The sequence below is a fragment of the Trichomycterus rosablanca genome, chromosome 21 (genome assembly GCF_030014385.1).
Source record: "Trichomycterus rosablanca isolate fTriRos1 chromosome 21, fTriRos1.hap1, whole genome shotgun sequence".
In the NCBI taxonomy this organism is placed as follows: Eukaryota; Metazoa; Chordata; class Actinopteri; order Siluriformes; family Trichomycteridae; genus Trichomycterus; species Trichomycterus rosablanca.
Genome location: NC_086008.1, coordinates 15,852,882 through 15,879,047, shown reverse-complemented (window position 1 = coordinate 15,879,047; position 26,166 = coordinate 15,852,882). Strand labels below are relative to the sequence as shown.

At 38.5% G+C, this 26,166-nt stretch overlaps 1 protein-coding gene across 2 annotated transcripts; it reads left to right on the top strand.

Moving 5' to 3' along the window:
* Positions 1-1,289: 1,289 nt before the first annotated feature.
* mapkapk5 (MAPK activated protein kinase 5) lies at positions 1,290-22,938 on the top strand. Of its 2 annotated transcripts, XM_063017902.1 has the most exons (15): positions 1,290-1,338; positions 1,987-2,121; positions 3,835-3,908; positions 7,384-7,459; positions 9,092-9,189; positions 9,281-9,389; positions 10,288-10,377; positions 10,496-10,591; positions 10,694-10,774; positions 11,144-11,331; positions 12,933-13,053; positions 13,194-13,324; positions 14,750-14,865; positions 19,606-19,710; positions 19,854-22,938. In XM_063017902.1, the coding sequence occupies exons 2-15, from the start codon at positions 2,086-2,088 to the stop codon at positions 19,943-19,945; spliced, it is 1,413 nt and encodes a 470-aa protein (XP_062873972.1). In that variant the 5' UTR covers positions 1,290-1,338; positions 1,987-2,085; the 3' UTR covers positions 19,946-22,938. The 2 variants fall into 2 exon arrangements, with proteins under 2 accessions (XP_062873972.1, XP_062873971.1); XM_063017901.1 differs by having other exon boundaries at positions 1,302-2,121.
* Positions 22,939-26,166: the final 3,228 nt, after the last annotated feature.

Below are 26,166 nucleotides of genomic sequence, written 5' to 3'. Positions count from 1 at the left end.
ATAATACCGTAATATAAAAAAAAAAAAAATACATACAGTATACACATGGGTAAAACGTGCAAAAATCTACTCACATATTCCTTGTAAAAGTTTGCAAATTTTTTTGCATGAAAAAAAAAAAACAGTGTGGCAGTGGCCAATCCATTAGCTACCCATATACACAGATTAGCCATAACATTAAAACCACCTTGTTTTTACACTCACTGTCCATTTTATCAGCTCCACTTATCATATAGGAGCACTTTGTAGTTCTACAATTACTGACTGTAGTCCATTTATTTCTCTACATACCTTTTTAGCCTGCTTTCACCCTGTTCTTCACTGGTCAGGACCCCCACAGAGCAGGTATTATTTAGGTGGTGGATGATTCTCAGCACTGCGTTTTTAAATACCGTGTCCACTCACTGTCCACTCTATTAGACACTCCTACCTAGTTGGTCCACCTTGTAGATGTTAAGTCAGACGATCACTCTGCTGTTTAAGTTGGTCATCTTCTAGACCTTCATCAGTGGTCACAGGATGCTGCCCATGGGGCGCTGTTGGCTGGATATTTTTGGTTGGTGGACTACTTTCAGTCCAGCAGTGACAGTGAGGTGTTTAAAAACTCCATCAGCGCTGCTGTGTCTGATCAACTCATACCAGCACAACACACATTAACACACCACCACCATGTCAGTCACTGCAGTGCTGAGAATGATCCAACAACTAAATAATACTTACTCTGCAGTGGTCCTATGAAGGGTCCTGACCATTGAAGAACAGGGTGAAAGCAGGCTAAAAAGTATGTAGAAAAACAGATGGACTACAGTCAGTAATTGTAGAACTACAAAGTGCTTCTATATGGTAAGTGAAGCTGATAAAATGGACAGTAGAAACAAGGAGGTGGTCGGAAACTTGTTAGCATAACGACGGCATTGCAATATAATGTGATACATGCCATGTAATGTTATTTTATTTTACTATGAAAGTAGGGTATAGGACAGTGTAGGTTTGAGAAAAATTTATGCCAGATGGGAGAGGACCCTGCTGCGTCATCAACATCCCTTAAACGCTACTGATGTCTTTTAATGTGCCTGATTCAAACTAAAGGCAAAATATTTTACAAAACAGTATTTTATACGAAGCGTGGACAAACTATGTACTTGTTAAGAACAATAACTTGAAATAATATATTTCAAAGTGAACCTAAATATGCATAAAATGCGGTTTTATGGTAACTGTTCGCGTCATTAGAGGCGGTTCTGTGGCAATGCCGATGCTCAGTGCTTGAGTGTGTTTCCTGGGAGAATCGCTAACAGAGATGAACATTGTGCAAACACTGAGCCATAATCAGACAAAGTAAGTCCCGCCGCTGAGCGGATTGCGGGTGGACGTATTATTCTGACAGCGTGGTTGTAATTAGTTAGCTCCAGGCGGAATGTAAACTAGTATTTGAAAACTATCACTGCCACGTTTCCATTTTATAGGCAGTTGTCGTGTTCTTGGTAAGAAACTATAGCTCGTTAGCTAGCTGGCTAAAGAGTCGGGTAACTGGCTTGCTAACCACCGGTGTTCCGTTACCTGGCGTTCTCAGTTATAGCTTATTTACAGCGAGACTGTAGAGGAAAACTTATGACAGGTACATGGGCAGACCTATTGAGTTAACTTATTGGAGCTTCCGATATTATGTGCTGTTCTGTTTAATTAAATGGCTGTAAATTAATTGCCTTTACAGACCGGGCACATTCACGCTAGCTATAAATACACTTCTTTGTTTCCCTCTTATCCATAAGCGGTTCAGCTAGCAAAGGATTTGGCTTTATCTTCTTTTGGCAGTTGGACGTTTAGCGTTTTGCATGCTCGCCAAAGTAAAGGTCGGGATATACTGAACTTTTGACAGCAAGCTGTCAAACTTAGTGACCAGCGCAAAGTTCAGCACGGTGTTCCAGTTAAGCTCACATTTTAACGTTTGAATGTCCCAAATTACATGGAAATTCACCGTTGCAGTTCGGAAACAGAGGTGCAATCTCGGTCTTCCAAATCTGGTACCAGAAACTCGGCAACTACAACTAGACGAAGTCTGAGGACCCTGCAGGGCTGGGCACCATGTCCGAGGACAACAATGCTGACAAGTTTATCAAGGTACGTTAGAACATATTAATAGGTGCCCATTCCACTTCAGCTAATGTCAGTCTATCATATTTGCATGGGCTGTCTGTGTGAACTTTGCTAGGTACTACATGCAGTGGACGGACCGCTTAAACTTAAATATATTGTCCAGCAAGCCATATATCAGTCTTTCTATTTATGGAAGATGTCGATCCAGATCCGGGCTTGACACTTTTTAAACGTTAACCAACACAAAAGTCGTTTAGATGGTGTAAGCTATTAACATAACAGTTTAGATTCTTAAGTTTTAGTTGCATAGGGGAGGACGGTGCTGGTTGTCACCGCACGTTTTTTCAGTACCCTGACCGCTGGAAATGTTGATGCAATGTTTGGACTTGAGGGCAGGTCACCTCTTCTCTCTGACTGCAAGAGATTTGATTTCAAATGAGTTTTTCTTGGTAATTACATTACAAAGTAAAATTGAGATTGTATTTTTTGTTAATAGAATAGAACAATACATTATCCATGTGTGGGAATTTGTCTTTGGACACTTGGCAAAAAATAAATGTACACAACATTGACTCATTAAAAACATACATAACATCTATGACAAACATCACATAAAATATCATAATTATGAATGTATCACATGATCACAAGCACATGAATTTACAATTTCTACTGCATTTGGTAAAAAAAAAATATCTCTTATACATAGGAATGTAATGATACACTCTACCCACGATGCAATATGATTCACGATACTGGGTTCACAATAAAAAAAAATGTTTTTAATTTTTTTAAACAAAATGAAATTGAAGACAAAGGTTTCCTTTTATTATTTGTCTTTAAAAAAATACAATAAAATACTGTACATGTGCTTATCTTTTATTTATCTAAATAATGAATGCTCTTTTATTTCTGAGGTAGGTACAAACTATGCCAAATAATGCTTATTGTGTAAAAAAACTGAAATAAAATTAAAAAACAAATCCAACATCATATAAATAAATGAATAATACAAATAAAGAAAGTATCCTCACATAAATAAATTTGGCTTGAAAATCCCCCACCTGGCAACTTTGTGAAGTGCCGTCAACCAGGTGAGGTGAATAGTGTCAGTGCCCTCTGCTGTTTAAAGTGAATATCGATTCATCTTAAATGAATAACCGATTTAAATCGTGGCACATGTGCACCATTTTTTTAACTGTCTTGTTGTGCAGGTGTCTGATCCATGGTGTTCTTATACCAACTTTAATCTGGCAGTTAAGTAGGTTTATTTATGTGTGAAAAAAAAATCACACTGTTCTTATGTCTATTAAAATCTTCTTTACATACATTGTGATTTTTAAAAAATAAATATATATTTAAATTAATTTAATTTTTAACAACCACTTTGTCCTGGTCAGGGTTGTGGTAGGTCTGGTTGGATTAGGAACCACAGGGTGCAAGGAGTACCCTGGATATGGTGGCAAACCAGGGCAATCAGTGGGCTTTGGCCAACCTCCCTTTGTCCTTCCCGACACCCAGCTGAAAGACTGCACCACTGAGATTTAAACCCGGATATCAGAAATGGTGGCACAGCACAATAGACCACTGCCACTGCACCACCCAACTGGCATTCTGTATTTTAATATTTTATTTATATTTTTAGTGAATGTGTTGAGCTTAATGTATTAACTATGTACTTTCCTGTATTTTTTTTTTTAAACCAGCCCCATATTAATGTCTGTAATATACACACAGGAGACCTCCATCTTGGAAGAATATAGTATCAACTGGACACAGAAGCTTGGTGCTGGAATCAGTGGACCTGTAAGGTAAGGTTTTCGTATTTATCATTAATAATAATTTTATTTACACATGTATTTGGCAGTTTAATTTAGGCAGTTACAGATTAAGGGCCTTGCTCATGGGCCCAATATTCTTTAAAAGAATTGGCAACTATTATATTCTGACTTTTTTGGTTATGACAGAATGTAAAAAAAAAAACCAAACTTAGCAGAAAAAACTTAGCCAAAAAAAAAAAAACCAGACAGCCCATAAGGATCTGTCATCTTTTTTTAGTTTAATGATAAGGATCTGTATGTGTATTTAATGAAAAGCAATGTATTATGACAGTATCCTGCACACAATTAGACAGAAATGCACACACAGATACTTGCACACAGAGACAATCACTTAAGAACAATCAGGTGCATTTGGTGGAATGAAAATTTAGACTCGACAATGCATTGGGCCCATCCACACGCACACATTTAAAAAGCAAATAAACGTAACCTTAGGCAATACCTGTTCTGTAAGGGTCTGCACTAAAAGACGTCAATGTAATGTTAGAGAGTAAACAGCTAGTAATTAAAATCCAGTTTTTATAACACCTTTTAGAGAGAGAGAGGGCCACCCAACCATAAAATGTAGCTTACAATGATGTGTTATAATTATAGATTTAGGTAATAAATCTTAGTGCATCTTAGAGTCCATGGGACTGAAAGTTGCATGTAAAGCATAAACATATTAAATGTCACCATAATCCAGAAAAAAAAAAATTATTTCGTTTTGTATTCTTCATTTGCTGTGACATTCAACTAATAAAAACTGAATTCTCAGACTCAGACTCAGCTTTATTGTCATTCAAAACCATGTACATGATTAGAACGAAATGCAGTTACTTAGGTCTCGGTGTGTGTAAACATAATAAAATATAAAAATATAAATAGCAAGAGAAACTATGTTTAGTAAAAATAAAACTTAAGACTTAAAAACTAGAAGAAATAACTAAGATAACTAAGGAATTTTAAATATTTACATTTACATTCAAGTATTGCACAGGAACTACAGCAGCTTTATGTGGATCTGAAGTGCACGATTCAAAGTATAGCAGCAGAAAAGGGCAGCACCAGTTCACAGGTGTTTAAGGTAACTGGTGCATAGACAGTACATGAGGGGTGGAGCAATTTAGCAGTCTGACTGCATCCGGAAAGAAGCTGTTTTTCAGTCTTGTTGCTTTTGCTCGGATGCAGCGCAGCCTCCTACCAGAGGGAAGGGGGGTGAAAAGTCCATGTGCAGGGTGGGTGGGGTCACGGAAGATGCAGGCGGCTCTTTCCTTACACCTAGTTGTGTATATGTCCCCGATGGGTGGTAAGCTGCATCCGATGGTCCTCTGTGCAGACTTTACCACTCTCTGCAGCGCCTCCTTCTCTGCCACAGTGCAGCCAGCATACCACACAGTGAGGCAGGTGGTCAGGGTGCTCTCCACCACACAGCTGTAGAAGGACCTGAGGATGTCTGTGTGAAGACCTGCCCTCCTCAGCTTCCTCAGGAAATACAGGCGTTGGTTGGCCTTCTTTATGACAGCCATGGTGTTGGTATGCCAGGTGAGCGTGTCAGTCAGGTGAACCCCAAGGTACTTGACTGAGGGGAGGGGATGTACCAGTCCTGCGGAAATCCACAACCATCTCCTTGGTTTTCTGAACATTGAGGATGAGATTGTTGTCTCTGCACCACCATGTTAGGTCTTCCACCTCCTTCCTGTACGGCGACTCGTCTCCATGGGTGATGAGTCCGACCACCACTGTATCGTCTGCGAACTTGACCACGAGGTTGTTCTTGTGGTGTGCTCTGCAGTCGTAGGTCATGAGTGTGTACAGTAGTGGGCTGAGCACACAGCCCTGGGGGGAGCCGGTGTTCAGGATGATGGTGGAGGATGTGATGTTGGACACCACTGTATTGTAGTTTGCACAAATTCAGATTTAACATTTGCAATAACCACACACTGCTGTGTCTCCATTGTGTAAGTTAGAAACCATGTATATGCGTTTGAATCTGATATTGTGCATTGTTTTTACTTTTATTATTCTCCACCACTCCAGACCCCTACCCTGATCTTGGAATGCCACAATCCGTTGCCGACCAGGTGCTCCACCCTTTTTTATGTAAAGAGGTTACATAAGCAGCCTTCTAGGCCTTGGGGACTGTACCTGTTTAAATAAAAAGATTCAAAACATAGGTTATGTAACATTTAAAGCAGCAAGCTTTAAAAGGTAGACATAAAGTTTATCCGTGTCAACCAATTTCATTGAATCTCTAGCTAGTAATGCATTAGCCATGTCACCAGAGTCCCTTCTTGCTTTCTTTTTTATGCAAGGATTTTGGCTGAGAATCAGGGACTTCATTTATTTTTCATTATATATTTTGTGCATGCTTATCAGCATTTGAGTTAAAAGACTTACAGTACTGGTTAAGAACTAAATCTGGCATATTGGTAGTATAATGAGTATCACCTGCTAAAAGATCCTTCAAAAAGGCCTGTACATCAAAATGTTGTTTCATTTCTAGTTCTAAGATTAAATCAAAGATGGCTTAAAAGAGTCTTTTTTTGTTTGGCCCTGTCTGTAATGTACTGTGAAAGATTAATATTGCCACAGAATTCATTAATTAATTGGAGGCAGAACACGACCAGTTGATGTTAAAATTACCTAGTATAATTATTAAGGATTATAGAAAGGGACAGACCAGAAGGAGGTCTATATACTCCTATCACTATAACAGTTATTTTGCACATTACACACTTTCAAATTCAAAAATATTTCTACGGTGACTGCAAAACAGTGCAAGTAAAACAATATGTGTTACAGCTGGCTACATCTCCTTTCTGTTATTTTTTTTCCTCTGATTTGAGGAGAACGAAGCTAACCCACTCTCCCTCCGACATGTGGGCAGCAGCCGTATGCATTTTGTCACCCGCACTAGGCAAGTGCATATATGCGAATCAGCCTTGTGTACGGAGAGAGACACCCTGATCAACGCACTCTTTCCCCGCCTCTGTGCAGGCGCCATTAATCAGCCAGCAGAGGTCGTAGTTGCATCAGTTACGAGGAGTCCCTATTTGGCTTAATACCCCACCCTTGTATGAACAACAGGCCAATCCTTGTTCATGTGGTTGCTTAGCCCAGCCGGCAGGCAGAGCTGATATTCGATACGATGTATTCGAGATCCCAGCTCTGGTGTGCTAGCTTGTGTTTTTACCGCTGCGCCACCTGAGTGACTGCCTTTTGTGGTTTTAATGCAGCGGTCAAAATGTGTAATTTCGATTTCTATACTTTGGTTTACAACAACTGTCACTAGTTACACTACCCAAGCCATTGTTTTATTTTTGTTCAGATTTGTCTGCAGTTCTGTTATTTATACAGTTGTCATTTTCTTTACTTAACATTTATTTCAAGACTGTGTTTTTCTTTGGGGCACCTGCCAAAAACATCTAAATTGGCATAACAAGTTTTTTTTTTATTTCTACAGGGTGTGTGTAAAAAAATCTACACAAGAACGATTAGCTTTGAAGATCCTCATTGACAGACCTAAGGCACGCAATGAGGTACTAAAGGACACATTTAACCTAAAATGTTAAGATCTTGTTTCCTTTTTGTTTTGTTCTAAGCATTTCAGAATACCAAAGAAGATCCAATTTTAAAACATATGGTTTTACCATATGGCTGTTAAATTTACAAAACTGCTTAAAAGTTCAGTTACTTTTGTTCAAACATTTCTACTTTTAAATGTATTTAAATGTTTTTTAGGCAATTATAATAAATCACTTGTTTTGAATACAGGGTTTAATTGTTTTATACACGACTCAAAATTAGGGGAACAACTAAATCACACATTGTATCTCAATGAATGAAAGATTTAATTTTGATTTTTTTACAGATATAAATTGTGTAATTTTTTAAATACGAAATGACTTAACTGGGGTAAATGGAAGCCAAAATCATCAAGCCAATGAAGCACACACCAATTTGGCTGATCCATTTTGCGGGAATTTGATCGCGGCAACTCGTAATGTGACTCAGTAGTGTGCATGGCCCGCATGTGCCTGTATGCACTCTCCTGATGAGATGGCAGGTGATGTGCTGGTGGATCTTTCTCTCGACCTGGGCATCACTAAGTTACTGAACCGACTGTGGCTCTGCTTGGTGGTGTTAGATGCACTAATACATAACATTCCAGAGGTTCTCAATTGGATTTCTGCCAGGGGAATGTGAGGGACAGTCAGTGGCATCGACGTCTTTGTAATCCAAGAACTGCTTACACACACCGGCCACATGTGGCTAGGCATTGTCCTGCACCAGGAGGAACCCAGCTTACTGTGCTGACGTAAGTTCTGACAATGGCTCTAAGGATTTCATTCCGATACCTAACAGCAGTCATGGTATTGTTAGCCAATCTGCTCTCATATGTGTAGTAAACCGTGTACCAAAGACGGTCCTGCCAATCCTGGTGTTCTCTGGCAAATGCCAAATGAACTCCAATGTGCTGGCCTGTGAGCATGGTTCCCATTAAAGGACGTTGGGCCCTTATGCCACCCTAAATCTGCCCACTTTAGTTCATTTTGGCTCTGTCAGTGCTACTCCATTTTATTCTTGCCCAAAAGAGCACATCTCTGTCTAGCTCTCCTCTTCTAATGGCCTGTGTCCTGCTCTTGAGACTGTGTTGGGAGACCTTTCGACACCACATTTGGATTTGCTATCCTGGAGGAATTGCAGGATGGACTGTGCAACCTGAATCGTATGCAGGTACCACCTCATGCTACCAGTAGTGACACATACAAGCAAATCTAGAGAAGAATCAGACAGGAAGAATAATGAGAATTGTCTGTGGCCACCACTTGCAAAACCATTCCTTTTTGTTGGGTTGTCCTTCTTTCCAGCACACATGTTCTTACTTTCATTTGCACCAAAGCAGGTCAAATTAATTTACAATTGTCTAACAGGACAGATTAGTGTCCCTGAAGTTTCATTTACTTGGTGTTATGATGTGATGATTAAGTGTTCCCTTATATATTGGGAGAGAATTGGGGATCTATTTGATTTAATCGGAACTTCAGCATACAGCATCCCAACAGTGTGACTTTCCTGTTTACCTGTGGCTAAATGTTCTCACTTACTTAACAAATGGAAGGCTTGGCATTGCAGAACTTACATTTGTAATCTAGCTTTTTTTATTTAAGGTAAGACTTCACATGATGTGTGCCTCACACTCAAACATTGTAAAGGTCTTGGAGGTTTATGCCAACAACGTGCAGTTTCCCCATGAATCAAGTCCGAGGTGGGACATACACCACACAGACTCTCTTGTGTTCTCTGCTTTTTTGTTCTCACTTATATTTTTCTTCTCCTCTGTTTTTTTATTGTTTCAGAGCAAGGTTATTAATTGTTATGGAGATGATGGAAGGAGGGGAGTTGTTTCACAGAATCAGCCAGCACAGACACTTTACAGAAAAGATGGCCAGCCAAGTCACTAAACAGGTATTCTGTGCACATTTCTGGTACATTACACACAATTTGTATTTGTGTGTTTGTTTAGTGGTTAGATTAAAACTTTTTTTTATTATTTGCACTTCTTTTAAAAAGTATTCACTATAAATAATACTTTCCAAAAGATTATGTGCTTACATAATGGCCAGTCATTATGCCATATATACACATGCACAGGTGCAATCGGAAATACTCAAAACCCTCCAAAAAAAATAAGGATTATAGGTCTAAACATTTCTGCAAAACTAGATTTTGCTTTAAATGAAGTCCTTTATTAGTTGAATGATACACAAACGAAAGAAAATGAATAATGTAATTTAGTGAAGCAGGAATATTTGTTAATACTGCCATGTCACAATTATTCCACCTCTAGATAATATTGCTGATCTACCTACTGCTAGTCTGTTTGACCTAAAGTTGGGTTACGACATGATTAAACTATTGGGAACTCAATAACCTTAATGTGATGTGTTAAATAAACACCTCCCTGAGGTTCAAGTGTTAAAGGTTTGTTGCAATCATGGTGAAAACTAAGAGCTGTCATAAAAGCTGAGGAACATTATGCCTTCTGTTGTGAACTTTGGTAATAATTGGACTTTCCAGCAAGACAGTGATCCAAAGCTTGGTTACTGAATCAGTCCTGGAATATGCTTGGAAAGGCTTTGTAGTATCAATATTAAAATTTCATAGGAAATTATAAAAGAAAGAGAAAGTTTTTTACAAGAAAAATTGTCTTTGTTAATATATAATACATTACAGTAAAATAATTATACCTAACATTAATGATTTCTTACCATTACATGTATGGGGTTTACACTTGGAATAAGTCACTGAAACAAGAAAGTACCTAATTAATGATTTGTGTTTTCATATGTATTATCTTCTTTAGATTGCCCAGGCTTTGGAGCATTGTCACTTATTGAATATTGCACATAGAGACTTGAAGCCAGAGAACCTGCTGTTTAAAGACAATTCAATAGTAAGCCTTTTCCATAGTATTGCTTAGAATGTGTTTTTAATTCAGTCATTTTACTAACTGACTAACGTAGAATATGCACTGTTTTTGAAATACTTTCTATTTAAACTCCACCTTGCAGGATGCTCCCGTAAAACTGTGTGATTTTGGTTTTGCCAAAATTGACCAAGGTGATCTGATGACGCCACAATTTACTCCTTACTATGTAGCACCTCAGGTAAAAAAACAACCCCTTACATTTATTTATTTATTTAATTAATTAATTAATTAATTAATTAATTAATTGTTTGTTTAAAATTGGGGATTTAACATATTTCAGGTATTGGAGGCACAAAGGCGCCACCAAAAAGAAAAGTCTGGAATTATACCTACCTCGCCTACCCCTTACACATACAACAAGGTATTGTTTTTGTTAATAGTTGTTTTGCAATTCAATAGTGCATTTAAATAAACAAGCCAATGTCTACCCTAGTACTTACTTTAGATGTTTACTTAGTTCTATTTGAGGAAGGTTCCCCATATTATAAGTAATTTGCTTCTAAATACAGATTTTCTTATTGTGTTATTGATAAATGTGCTTACATATAACAGTTTTGTTAGGGTGAGAACTTAAGTTACCATTGTGGACCCACTGAATAGTTCTGTGCAGAGCTGTGACCAGTAATAATGTCACACAAAAAAGGCTGTATGAATAAATCACCTAGAAAATGAAAAATCTTTCACTTTCAGAACTAGCTGTTCATGTTACATATTTTTTGTTTACTTGCAGAGCTGTGACTTGTGGTCCTTGGGTGTGATTATCTATGTGATGTTGTGCGGTTATCCTCCATTTTATTCCAAGCACCACAGCCGCACTATCCCTAAAGACATGCGCAAGAAGATCATGACAGGCAGCTTTGACTTCCCCGAAGATGAGTGGAGCCAAATATCAGAGATGGCAAAGGACATTGTTCGCAAGTAAGTGTAATTTTGAAATTATTATGTTAATATGGCCATTATGGTAAATGTATGTTTTAGTGTTTTAGTATGGAGTGTCAATCATCTATTCACTTATTTACAGTTACATTAATTTATTCACAAGAGAGGGGGTGGCACGGTGGCTAAGTGGGTAGCACTGTTGCCTCACAGCAAGAAGGTCCTGGGTTCGATCCCCAGGTGGGATGGTCCCGGTCCTTTCTGTGTGGAGTTTGCATGTTCTCCCCGTGTGTGCGTGGGTTTCCTCCGGGTGCTCCGGTTAACTCCCACAGTCCAAAGACATGCAAGTGAGGTGAATTGGAGATACAAAATTGTCCATTACTGTGTTCGATATAACCTTGTGAACTGATGAATCTTGTGTAACGAGTAACTACCATGTCTGTCATGAATGTAACCAAAGAGTGTAAAACATGATGTTTAAGTCCTAATAAATAAATTAATAAATATCACAGAAGAGGCAGAATCCAGTCCTGAACCTTTTGAGAAACTAAACTAAAACATGTTTAAGGTAGTTGCATAAAGACAGGGTTGCATTAAAACATTGTCATTTAAAAGAAAGGTATTAATTTCAACATATTTAGACCCACAGGTGTTTTGGTGTATGTCCAGGACAGTTTAAATTTGCACTAAAAGTAAGTGATTAAGCTTTAGTTGCTGTGATTAAACATTAATCTCAAAACATCCTATAACATCAAAATACATAGTGTATATTCAGACATTTTTATTCAGAATTATTAGATAATAACGAATTTACAACTGACTTATGATGGTCCACTTTTGATTAAAAGAATCTAATGTACTAACCCCATCTTCAGAAAAGTTGGTACATTTTGCAAATAAAAAGAAGAATCTGTGATTTGTTAACTCTCTTGAACTTTCATTGAACTGACAAATGTACTATTAAATTCACTGACCAACTTAATTATACTTTGTAAATATAAACACATTTAGAATTTGAATTAAGGAAAAAGTTTACATAGCGGCATGTTTACTGTTGTTACCACTTTTCTTAATCACTTTACTTTATATATTCATCCATAATTTATTTTATTATTCATCCTAAAATCCATACTTTAAATTGTACTGGTTATTGTGTAAATATCCATATGCTATGTAAATACTTTTGCTTCTTTTTTTTTTATCTCTCGGAGAGTGTCAAACAAAATTTCGTTGTACGCAAGTATAATGACAATAAAGGTTCTTCTTCTTCTTCTATTAATTACACTTTTTAATGTTTTGGCATCTAAGGATACTATTCTTTGCAGTTTTGCAAGTGGAACCTTTGCCCATTCTTGCTTGATACAAGATTTTAGCTTCCACACAGTTAATAGTCTGAAATTACTTTAATGGCATATATTGGCCAGGGAATGTATGATGAGCTAGTTAACCAATTAAACATTATGTAAAGCTAGTTAGGAGTCTTAGCAAGGAAGGATTAGTGTTGACAGTGATCATTGGTTTTGTCATGGTCCCAGGGGGGAAAAAACAGCCCCAATACATCACACATGCCCCATTTTACTTAACGATTTATTAACCATCTGTTTTTCTAACAAACTCACTAAGTTTTGTTTCCTTCTTGATAGGCTGTTGAAAGTAAAGCCTGAAGAAAGGCTTACTATTGAGGGGGTCCTGGCCCACCCCTGGCTGAACTGCACGGAGGCTTTGGACAATGTGCTTCCTTCTGCTCAGATGATGATGGATAAAGTAAGATCTACTTATCTACAGATATATATATTTTTTAAAATCATACAAAAGTCATACAAAAATATATGTCTGTTTAATATATTTACTGAAACATAATAAAATGTGTGTGTGTGTGTGTGTGTGTGTGTGTGTGTGAGCAGGCTGTTGTCGCTGGAATCCAGCAGGCCCATGCAGAGCAACTGGCCAACATGAGAATACAGGACCTTAATGTCAGCCTGAAGCCTCTCAGCTCTGTAAACAACCCTATTTTGAGGAAGCGAAAGTTACTCGGGTTGGTCTCTATTATCTGGAGTGCAGTGGTTGTTAATTGAATATTAAGGTTCAGGTCTGGTGTCAATACACTGTGATTTTTTTGGACCTAACGAGTCAGCATGTAGCTTAAAGGAACAATAAGTTGAAACCATTAGCTATCAGATGTAATTTTGTAACGTTTTATTAATTTGTGGGCTTTGCTTATTTATTTTTTCTATTACCATTTAGCTGACAAAAAGTGTTGGAATACTTAGAAAATGTTGCAAAATGTGGTAACTGCAACAGAGGGAGGAATAATCTTTGTCTTTAAAGACATGCCCATTGTTGGTGCTTTTGGTGGTGGACAGAGGTCAGCATATGCATCCTGACTGGTCTGCGGCTATGCAGCCCCATATGCAACAAACTGCAATGCACTGTGTATTCTGACACCTTTCTATCAGAACCAGCATTAACTTCTTCAGCAATTTGAGCTTCAGTAGCTCGTCTGTTGGATCGGACCACACGGGCCAGCCTTCGCTCCCCACATGTATCAATGAGCCATTACCCTGTCGCCAGTTTACCACTGTTCCTTACTTGGGCCACTTTTGATAGATACTGACCACTGTAGCCCGGGAACACCCCACAAGAGCTGCAGTTTTGGAGATGCTCTGACCCAGTCGTCTAGCCATCGCAATTTGGCCCGTGTCAAACTCACTTAAATCCTTATGCTTGCCCATTTTTCCTGCTCCTTACACATCAACTTTGAGGATAAAATGTTCACTTGCTGCCTAATATATCCCACCCACTAACAGGTGCTGTGATTAAGAGATAATCAGTGTTATTCACTTCACCTGTCAGTGGTCATAATGTTATGCCTCGTAGGTGTATAAATGTGTACAAGTGGTATTTATTTGCAAATTCGGGCTTGTCAGCAAATGTAACCATTTTCGGTACACGGAGGGAGATGCTAGCACGTTATGCCACCTCATCCCGTTGGTTTGAATGGCATGATGCTAACTGTGTTGGCTTAGTAAGCGAAAACTGATGGAATCGCTGTCTAAGTAGTGCATTCGAATAATCTGACTTATAAGTCAATGACTTATTATAATTTTCTCTACTTAGGCAGCGAGACAGCAAAGCAGCTCACTAGGTTTTCAAACAGACCCTTTGTGTCTGTTATGTGTCTGTTATGTGTTTGTTTGTTTGGATTTTAACGTCATGTTTTACACTCTTTGGTTACATTAATGACAGACATGGTAGTTACTCATTACACAAGGTTAATCAGTTCACAAGGTTATATCGAACACAGTCATGGACAATTTTGTATCTCCAATTCACCTCACTTGCATGTCTTTGTATTGTGGGAGGAAACCGGAGCACCCAGTGGAAATTGTAAGGAATAGATTGTAAGGTTCACTTCCTGCAAATGTGAACAGTATGTTTTATTTGTTCTTGTTCAATATAGTACAAGACCAAATGATGGCTTTTTTATCAATGACCCTGAAAATGGAGCAGAAGACTCTAATGTGGCACTTGAAAAACTAAGAGATGTCATTGCGCAGTGCATTTTACCACAAGCTGGTAAGTAAAGTGGCACACATTTTCTGGAGTTATACACATGTGCCTGTCACTACGATACTCATGTAACTACCTACTGTGCATCTGTAAGTTGTAGGAAAAATGGCTAACTGTGTCCAAAACTGCATAAATAATAGGTTATATTAAATACACTGATCAGCCATAACATTAAAACCACCTCTTTGTTTCTACACACACTGTCCATGTTATCAGCTCCACTTACCATATACAGTGGGGCCAAAAAGTATTTAGTCAGCCACTGATTGTGCAAGTTCTCCTACTTAGAAAGATGAGAGAGGTCTGTAATTTTCATCATAGCTACACTTCAACTATGAGAGACAAAATGAGAAAAAAAATCCAGGAAATCACATTGTAGGATTTTTAAAGAATTTATTTGTAAATTATGGTGAAAAATAAGTATTTGGTCAATAACAAAAGTTCAACTCAATACTTTGTAACATAACCTTTGTTGGCAATGACAGAGGTCAAACGTTTCCTGTAAGTCTTCACCAGGTTTGCACACACTGTAGCTGGTATTTTGGCCCATTCCTCCATGCAGATCTCCTCTAGAGCAGTGATGTTTTGGGGCTGTCGCTGGACAACACGGACTTTCAACTCCCTCCACAAATTTTCGATGGGGTTGAGGTCTGGAGACTGGCTAGGCCACTCCAGGACCTTGAAATGCTTTTTACGGAGCCACTCCTTCGTTGCCCGAGCGGTGTGTTTGGGATCATTGTCATGCTGGAAGACCCAGCCACCCCATTCTTCACAGTAGGTATGGTGTTCTTGGGATGCAACTCTGCATTCTTCTTCCTCCAAACACAACGAGTTGAGTTTTTACCAAAAAGTTCCATTTTGGTTTCATTTGACCACATGATATTCTCCCAATCCTCTTCTGGATCATCCATATGCTCTCTGGCAAACTTCAGACGGGCCTGGACATGTACTGGCTTAAGCAGGGGGACACGCCTGGCACTGCAGGATTTGAGTCCCTCTCGGCGTAGAGTGTTACTGATGGTAGCCTTTGTTACTTTGGTCCCAGCTCTCTGCAGGTCATTCATCAGGTCCCTCCGTGTAGTTCTGGGATTTTTGCTCACCGTTCTCATGATAATTTTGACCCCACGGGATGAGATCTTGCGTGGGGCCCCAGATCAAGGGAGATTATCAATGGTCTTGTATGTCTTCCATTTTCTTACAATTGCTCCCACAGTTGATTTATTCACACCAACCTGCTTGCCTATTGTAGATTCACTCTTCCCAGCCTGGTGCAGGTCTACAATTTTCTTCCTGGTGTCCTTCGACAGCTCTTTGGTCTTGGCCATGGTCGAGTTTGGAGTCTGACTGTTTGAGGCTGTGGACAGGTGTCTTTTATTCAGATAACGAGGTCAAACAGGTGCCATTAATACAGGTAACGAGTGGAGGACAGAAGAGCTTCTTAAAGAAGAAGTTACAGGTCTGTGAGATCCAGAAATCTTGCTTGTTTGTGGGTGACCAAATACTTATTTTCCACCATAATCTACGAATAAATTCTTTAAAAATCCTACAATGTGATTTCCTGGATTTTTTTTTTCTCATTTTGTCTCTCATAGTTGAAGTGTACCTATGATGAAAATTACAGACCTCTCTCATCTTTCTAAGTAGGAGAACTTGCACAATCAGTGACTACTTTTTGGCCCCACTGTAGAGGCACTTTATAGTTCTACAATTATTGACTGTAGTCCATCTGTTTTTCTGCATGCTTTGTTGCTGTTCCTCAATGGTCAGGACTTTCTTCCAGGACCACCACAGAGCAGGTATTATTTGGGTGTTAGGTCATTCTCAGCACTGCAGTGACACTGAAATGGTGGTTGTGTGTTAGTGTGTGTTGTGCTGGTATGAGTGGATAAGACACAGCAGTGCTGATGGAGTTTTTAAACACCTCACTGTCACTGCTGGACTGAGAATAGTCCACCAACCAAAAAATATCCAGCCAACAGCGCCCCGTAGGCAGCGTCCTGTGACCACTGATGCAGGTCTAGAAGATGACCAACTCAAACAGCAGCAATAGATGAGTGATCATCTCTGACTTTACATCTACAAGGTGGACCAACTAGGTAGGAGTGTCTAACAGAGAGGACAGTGAGTGAACACGATATTTAAAAACTCCAGCAGCGTTGCTGTGTCTGATCCACTCATACCAGCACAACACACACTAACACACCACCACCATGTCATTGTCAATGCAGTGCTGAGAATGATCCACCACCTAAATAATACCTGCCCTGTGGTGGTCCTGTGGGAGTTCTGACCATTGAAGAACAGGGTGAAAGCAAGCTAGAAAAGTATGTAGAGAAATAGATGGACTACAGTCAGTAATTGTAGAACTACAAAGTGCTTCTACAGTGTATCACAAAAGTGAGTACACCCCTCACATTTCTGCAAATATTTCATTATATCTTTTCATGGGACAACACTATAGACATGAAACTTGGATATAACTTAGAGTAGTCAGTGTACAACTTGTATAGCAGTGTAGATTTACTGTCTTCTGAAAATAACTCAACACACAGCCATTAATGTCTAAATAGCTGGCAACATAAGTGAGTACACCCCACAGTGAACATGTCCAAATTGTGCCCAAATGTGTCGTTGTCCCTCCCTGGTGTCATGTGTCAAGGTCCCAGGTGTAAATGGGGAACAGGGCTGTTAAATTTGGTGTTTTGGGTACAATTCTCTCATACTGGCCACTGGATATTCAACATGGCACCTCATGGCAAAGAACTCTCTGAGGATGTGAGAAATAGAATTGTTGCTCTCCACAAAGATGGCCTGGGCTATAAGAAGATTGCTAACACCCTGAAACTGAGCTACAGCATGGTGGCCAAGGTCATACAGCGGTTTTCCAGGACAGGTTCCACTCGGAACAGGCTTCGCCAGGGTCGACCAAAGAAGTTGAGTCCACGTGTTCGGCGTCATATCCAGAGGTTGGCTTTAAAAAATAGACACATGAGTGCTGCCAGCATTGCTGCAGAGGTTGAAGACGTGGGAGGTCAGCCTGTCAGTGCTCAGACCATACGCCGCACACTGCATCAACTCGGTCTGCATGGTCGTCATCCCAGAAGGAAGCTGACGCACAAGAAAGCCCGCAAACAGTTTGCTGAAGACAAGCAGTCCAAGAACATGGATTACTGGAATGCCCTGTGGTCTGACGAGACCAAGATAAACTTGTTTGGCTCAGATGGTGTCCAGCATGTGTGGCGGCGCCCTGGTGAGAAGTACCAAGACAACTGTATCTTGCCTACAGTCAAGCATGGTGGTGGTAGCATCATGGTCTTGGGCTGCATGAGTGTTGCTGGCACTGGGGAGCTGCAGTTCATTGAGGGAAACATGAATTCCAACATGTACTGTGACATTCTGAAACAGAGCATGATCCCCTCCCTTCGACAACTGGGCCTCATGGCAGTTTTCCAACAGGATAACGACCCCAAACACAACCTCCAAGATGACAACTGCCTTGCTGAGGAAGCTGAAGGTAAAGGTGATGGACTAAACCCAATTGAGCACCTCAAGTGGAAGGTGGAGGAGTTCAAGGTTCAAGGAGTTCAAGGTGTCTAACATCCACCAGCTCCGTAATGTCATCATGGAGAAGTGGAAGAGGATTCCAGTAGCAACCTGTGCAGCTCTGGTGAATTCCATGCCCAGGAGGGTTAAGGCAGTGCTGGATAATAATGGTGGTCACACAAAATATTGACACTTTGGGCACAATTTGGACATGTTCACTGTGGGGTGTACTCACTTATGTTGCCAGCTATTTAGACATTAATGGCTGTGTGTTGAGTTATTTTCAGAAGACAGTAAATCTACACTACTATACAAGTTGTACACTGACTACTCTAAGTTATATCCAAGTTTTATGTCTATAGTGTTGTCCCATGAAAAGATATAATGAAATATTTGCAGAAATGTGAGGGGTGTACTCATTTTTGTGATACACTGTATATGGTAAGTGGAGCTGATAAAATGGACAGTAAGTGTAAAAACAAGGAGGTGGTTTTAATGTTATGCTGATCAGTGTATAAATATAGTAATGACCAATGATGTCATTACCATGTTCACATCCTATTTTGTATATTCTTAGTAGTTTAGGATATATCAGCTATGTATTATACAGGGGCATACATTTGTCAGTGAAGCAGCATGGAGATTTATATTCAGTTGAAAATCAGCAGGCCACTTATAGTTGCGTTTACAAGCTGTGTGCCATACATGTTCGCCTACTTCATGGTTACCTTAACTCATGCCAGTACTTCTGTTTTGAGTAGCACCACCCTGGTCATTTTTAAGTGCAATTTTGGATTACAATTACATAATCAATTCCAAATCCACACGACTCCACCTTGATCTCTCTTAGTAGGTGATGCATTTTGACAAGACTTTTTACCAACTCAACGAGTGTATAGGTAGATTTGTGTATATGCAGCACTTTATTATGCTGTCCTATAATTTTATTTTTCTGCACAACAATTTGTATTAACAAAAATAGCACCTTAAAATTAATAAATTACCAAAGTGCTGGATCTTATTATCTCTCTTATTAAATCCTGTACATCTCTTTGTATAGCCCTAAATCAGAAAAGTTGGGACAGCATGGAAAATGCAAATAATAGAAACACAGAGTTCCTTACATTTCCTTTGACTTTTATTCCATTGCAGACAGTATGAACCTGAGATTTTTCATGTTCATTTGTTCTGTCATTCTTACAGGAGAAAATGAGGACGAAAAGCTGAACGAGGTGATGCATGAAGCATGGCGTTTCAACAGGGACTGCAAGCTTCTCCGTGATGGATTGCATGGGCTGAGCTGGAATGGTGAGTGTCCCATTAAGTGTCAATTTCAATCTTCAGATTGTCTTTATTCTGACAATAGAATTTTAGTATTGTTTTGAATAAAACCAGTTTAACCTGTTATTATTATACATTTATCTTAAGCTTTGTTTTTCTTATTTACTCAGGTATGGCTTTTTCTGATAAAGTTGATCGGTTGAAATTGGCAGAGATTGTGAAACAGGCCATTGAAGAAAAAACATTAGAAGACTCCCACTAGAAAGTGCTACATTTTTATTTACTTTTTTACTGTTTATTATAATTGTTCTTAAACAAATAACTGTAAAGAGAAATTTTATGTACATTGAACTTTTCCCCTCCATGGACACACTTGCAAGTCTGTTGTACAGCTGTGGATAAAGCCAAGTTGGTATGATTGCTCTCTCTCTACAGTTGTAAATGAAAAAAATGTAAATCTTTTTCCCCTGAACAAAAATTATTTCAGTATGAAGGGAGCAATTTATGATTCATTTTTATTAGGTTTTTTTTTTTATTTTTTTTATTTTTTTTATGCCCATATGTCAAGATAAATTTAAAGGATTCAAGACTAAAAGACTTCTTTAAAGGACAGCATTAGGTTGCTTTAACATTTGTTATTTATGTTAATATGTAAAAAAATAAAGACAATTTATTTACTGCAGAATAGAACTTGATCAGAATTAATGTTACTTTAGCACTAATCAAATACATATCATTACAAATTGTCCAGTTATAACTTATCTCTGATATATATTGTAATTTACTGACTATCATCCTTGTCCTCCCTGAAAAAGGTTTAGCTGTTAAGTTGGAATATTAAATGATTAATTCTCTTGTATAACTACAATCCACAATTTTTACATTTTTATGTCAGTAAGATCTCTCTTAAGCTGAATAATCGGTAGTTTTAGCTGATATCTGCCCATTTTTGATTAGTATTACATAAAAAAAACTATAGCATTCCTTTATAAACAAATGCTGCTAACATTTTGATCCACATGAGCCAATAGGCCAACTAGGGCCTGGTATTTCACAAGCATCATGGTTACAAATTACTTGATACCATATGCACTATACTAACAAAAGTAACCTGAACAACTATACAACAATTTTGACTTTTCATTATAGTGTTATCACTCAAAATTTTACAATACATTATGAAAATAGGTCCGATGTCTAAAGTATAAATGGTCATTCCGCTATTTATTCCTAGAGCTTATTACATTATTTTAAGACTGATAACTTTTGAAAAAGTTTCCCTTGAATTTTGACTCATCAACCACTGGTGTAGCTTGGTGATTCACTTGTTATACTTTTGCATTTAAAAACATTTGGCTATTATATACAAAACTCACAATTCACAGTTGCAAGTGCAAATTTAGAAAACGATTCAAAAGTGACTTTTTTTTAGACCTGTATTATGGAGGTTAGTACAAATTTAAGGCTAATAATGCATTTATTACGGAAGCCAATTACTCATAATTTGTTTAATTGAAGTATAGACTGAATACAGAAAGTATTCAGACCTCCTGACTTTTTGCATGCTTTTTTGTGATGGATTTAATTTTGACTGTATATGACTTTTTGAAAAATCTTCACTTGATCACTCATAATGACAAAGAAAAAACAGAGTTTTTTTTTCAAAAATGTATTAAAATCAAACACTTAAATCTCTAATTCACAAATGCAGCAACTGCATTCTTCTTGGATATGTCTGTACAAACTTTGCATACATGGATTTGGGCAGCTAATTCCTTTCTTCATGGCAGATTCTCTCATTTTCAGGCCTGTCCCCACAGATGTTTAATGGAATTGAAGTCTGTTTTTTTCTTTCTGTCCCTCCCACTGAGAAGCACCCCTGTTTTTCCTAGACACAGTACTTACACAGTTCTGCAAAAAGATTTTCATTTTTGTCTCATCAGACCAGATAATCTTTTTCATGTTGTCCTTTACATTTCAAGTAGGCTGTCATATGCATTTTACTTAACAGTGGCTTTCAACCTGCCATTAAGGCCTGATTTATGGCTGCTGCAGAGATGGTTGTCCATCCAACATGAATTTTGGGGCTATTTTAAATTGCAGAAGTTAGACTTCTAAACAAATCTCAAGAACAATTTGTGGACCTGACCACAATGTTGAGTGCCACGGCAAAGGATGTGAATAATTGTGAATAAGAGCTTTCACTTCTTGGTTTTTAAATAAATAATAATAAAAAAAATCATGTATTCACTTCATCATTGTAATTAATTGAATTGATGGATGGGTTATAGTAATTCAAAATGAAATTCACAATGTAGCATGCAAAAAGTCAAGCAGTCCACCAAGCAGTAACCCCCCCTGCTTAAGATTCAGGTTTATAGCTTGGTGGTGCTATCAGTCAGCCGGGCGTCTACACAGACGTATTTGTGTATGTCTGGTAAGGCAGGGATAGTCAAAGCGAAGAAATATACATATAAACAAACACTGTTTATGTTCACCCAAACGTTTGTTTTACTTTCATCACTGTTGCACTATGACGCTTTTAGAAAACAGATTTATTCCTTGGGTATTTATACTTTAATAGATGGCTCAACAACCATAGCAACAAGTCATTAATAGCACTCAGGTGTATCATCTTTTAAAAACTGATTACACTACAAATTAATTACAACTCATACATAAGACATACAATATATTAACATTAATTAATGCAATATATTAAAACTACAATATGTTTAAAAAGCCAAAACATTGTAAACATACATTTTATAATGAACTGTCCTTAGCTGTAATTATTTAATACACACTCCCAAAATGTTAGTTTACCCCGTGTGTTTAGTGTTAAACGCCTAAATTTAAAATGTAGCAATGTATCTGGGACACTTTTTGAAGCGGTTTAATTGCTTTATGTTCGTCCCTTTAAAACCAAGACAAAGCAAATCACAGAAACTATTTCTACAAGCTGTCTTCTAAGCATGGCAATATTTTGCTCTTTTTTCAGAATGGGTCAGGAAGAGGTTAGTGGCTTTAATCTTTTGTTTTTCCACTTAAGACTCTTGTTAGTAGTGCTTCCACTTTTGTCATTTCTGTTTTATATTTTAATTTATTTAATTAATTTTATCTTTTACTCTTTTCTGATGTGGCACGTAAGCACTTACCATTTCATGATGGAAGACTTGTAGACCTGTACCTCAGACAGTATTTTTTTTCTGACTATTCTAAAATATTTGTATTAAAGCAATTATTTGCTAACAATTGTGTTTCTGGTTGTTATTTTGGTTAATGTCTTTTAAGTAACCCTGAACTCAGAAACATGGTTTTAAATTGTTACAACCATGGGTCCGTTTATTCACAGTACAGAGGACAGTTTTTTCAATTAAAATAGGGTTATGTCTAATAACCTAGACAACATATAAATCAGGCAGTCTTAAGAGTGAAATAATTATCTTAAACATACAGTGTATCACAAAAGTGAGTACACCCCTCACATTTCTGCAGATATTTAAGTATATCTTTTCATGGGACAACACTGACAAAATGACACTTTGACACAATGAAAAGTAGTCTGTGTGCAGCTTATATAACAGTGTAAATTTATTCTTCCCTCAAAATAACTCAATATACAGCCATTAATGTCTAAACCACCGGCAACAAAAGTGAGTACACCCCTAAGAGACTACACCCCTAAATGTCCAAATTGAGCACTGCTTGTCATTTTCCCTCCAAAATGTCATGTGATTTGTTAGTGTTACTAGGTCTCAGGTGTGCATAGGGAGCAGGTGTGTTCAATTTAGTAGTACAGCTCTCACACTCTCTCATACTGGTCACTGAAAGTTCCAACATGGCACCTCATGGCAAAGAACTCTCTGAGGATCTTAAGAGACGAATTGTTGCGCTACATGAAGATTGCCAACACCCTGAAACTGAGCTGCAGCACAGTGGCCATTATTTACAGTTGCCATGGTGATGGTGGACGCTGGCGCATTTGGCTGCCGCTACCGTTACCGTATTTTACCGTATTTTACCGTATTTTATTGTATTTTTATCGTTTTTCGTTTTCATCTTTTTACACACCTTGTGGATCTATTTCTTTTATGTTACTTTTGATACTTTTATTTGTGCTTTTGATACTTTTTGTTCTTTCTACTGTACATCGCGTCTGCGGCCGGTGGTGAACGGTGGATGAGTTTTCCTGGGATCGGCACGATGTTGAACTATTCCGTTGACCAGCTGAGGAAGTTCAACAACTGCACTACTCCATCGTGTATTTCAGTCATCAAACAGCTTGGACTCCTTCGCCGGCCTCGTTATATTCACAGGGGCTCCCGGAGAAAGCTTGTTTATCTTCGAAACGGTAACGCTATTCCATCCTTCTGGTCAGCCGTGCGCACTGTCGCTCCGCAAACACGTCATCAGAGCGCTGCTGCCTTGCACACCAGTAGCGGTGTAGTCTCCATGACAACGCTGTCCACGGAGTGGGATAGGAAACGCGGAGTGGACTTAGCAAATCTCCGTTCTCTTCCTCGTTCCTCACAGCCAACTACACAACAATACCACTTGAAAATGGCATTGCTTAATGTTCGTTCACTCAACACAAAAAGTACTGTACTCAGTGAATTTATATCTGACAGTGAACTAGACTTTTTCTGTCTCACTGAAACTTGGCATAAACCCTTGGATTATTTTACGTTAAATCAGACCACGCCAATGGGATACTCGTATATTGATGAACCTCGTATGGAAGGGCGAGGTGGTGGTGTTGCTGCAGTCTATAGGGATGATATTAAAATAACCACTTTGTCTTTTCCTGCTGCTCTTTCTTTTGAACACCTGGCTTTCAAGTTGTCAGGGCCTACTCCTCTGGTCACTGCTGTAGTTTATCGTCCGCCAAAGCCAAACGCTTCCTTTCTCTCTGATTTTTCAGATTTTTTAACCCAGCTTAGTGGCCTCTCATCCTCTGTACTGCTTATGGGTGATTTTAACATCCATATTGATGACAACAACTGTAAATTTGCCAGGGAATTTTTGGAATTGTTACAGTGTTTTAATTTCACACAACATATACATTTTCCAACTCATAAAAAAGGTCATACTCTTGACCTTGTCTGCTCTACTGGTGTCCTAGTTCATCAGCCGTCCAGCCATGACCTTACTGTCTCTGATCATTTGACAATCATCATGGACATTGAGGTCACTAGGCCCATCACTAGAGCTAAACGTAAAATATCCTTCAGGAATCTTCAATATATCTCTCCCTCTGCTTTCTCAGATTCTCTTGTTAAAAAGATGTCTGTCTGTCCTGTACTGTCTAGTAATTCATCTGACCTTGTCGATTACTATAATGACATACTCGCCTCATGTCTTGATGAGCTGGCTCCTTTGAGAACCAAATTTGTTTCATTTAGTCATTCCGCACCATGGTACACAATTGAGCTTCACCAAATGAAATCCCGTAAACGCCAGCTTGAAAGACTTTATAAGAAAACCGGTCTAACAGTACATTATCAGATTTATTCTGATTATCTTCAACATTACAAAGACGCTCTTACGGCAGCCCGATCCACTTACTATTCCGAACTCATACATGCTGGATCAACAAATCCTAAGACTCTCTTTTCCACAATAAATAAACTTCTCAAACCAGTTGACAATACTACCAATTCCTTTACAGTTGACAAGTGTAACTCTTACCTCTCATTTTTTCAAACAAAAGTTGAGAATATCCACAATTTTCTGACAGTTTCCCCTGTCATCTCTGTTTCTCCGCCTATCTCATCTCAATTTATTACCCAGCCTCTGTCTCAGTTCTCACCTGTGTCTCTTTTGGACCTATCTGAGATCTTAACAGGGATGCGAAGCTCCACTTGTGTTTTGGATCCTGCTCCATCAAAACTTGTTAAGGGTTGTTTTCCAGTTATCTCATCACTTATCACAGAGATAATCAATTCCTCTCTTAGTTCTGGCTCAGTCCCTCAATCACTCAAATTGGCTGCTGTTACTCCCATACTTAAAAAACCTGGACTTGACTCTAACATTATGAGTAACTTTCGGCCCATTTCCAATCTTCCATTTCTGTCGAAAATACTGGAACGTGTTGTTGCCTCACAGCTCAAAGATCACCTAAATTCCAATAATCTATTTGAATCATTTCAGTCTGGTTTCCGCCCCCAGCACAGCACTGAGTCAGCCCTCCTCAAAGTCACAAATGACCTTCTTCTTTCCTCAGACTCTGGACAAATTAATATTCTCGTCCTCCTTGATCTTACTGCAGCTTTTGACACCATTAATCACTCCATTCTTCTGTCCCGCCTTGAATCCTCTGTCAACATCACTGGTACTGCCCTTTTGTGGTTAAGGTCATATCTCATAAACAGACAACAGTTTGTTAATATCAACAATTGTAGTTCTGCCATTGCTCCACTGTCCCAAGGCGTTCCCCAAGGCTCAGTGTTAGGTCCCCTTTTGTTTATTCTTTATATGCTC

Excerpts from the sequence above, each read along its gene's own strand:
- mapkapk5 (XM_063017902.1), top strand. The coding sequence starts at position 2,086 with ATGTCCGAGGACAACAATGCTGACAAGTTTATCAAG. Across the intron at positions 10,775-11,143 it reads CCCCTTACACATACAACAAG|AGCTGTGACTTGTGGTCCTT; the intron begins GTATTGTTTTTG and ends GTTTACTTGCAG. Across the intron at positions 14,866-19,605 it reads GTGCATTTTACCACAAGCTG|GAGAAAATGAGGACGAAAAG; the intron begins GTAAGTAAAGTG and ends TCATTCTTACAG.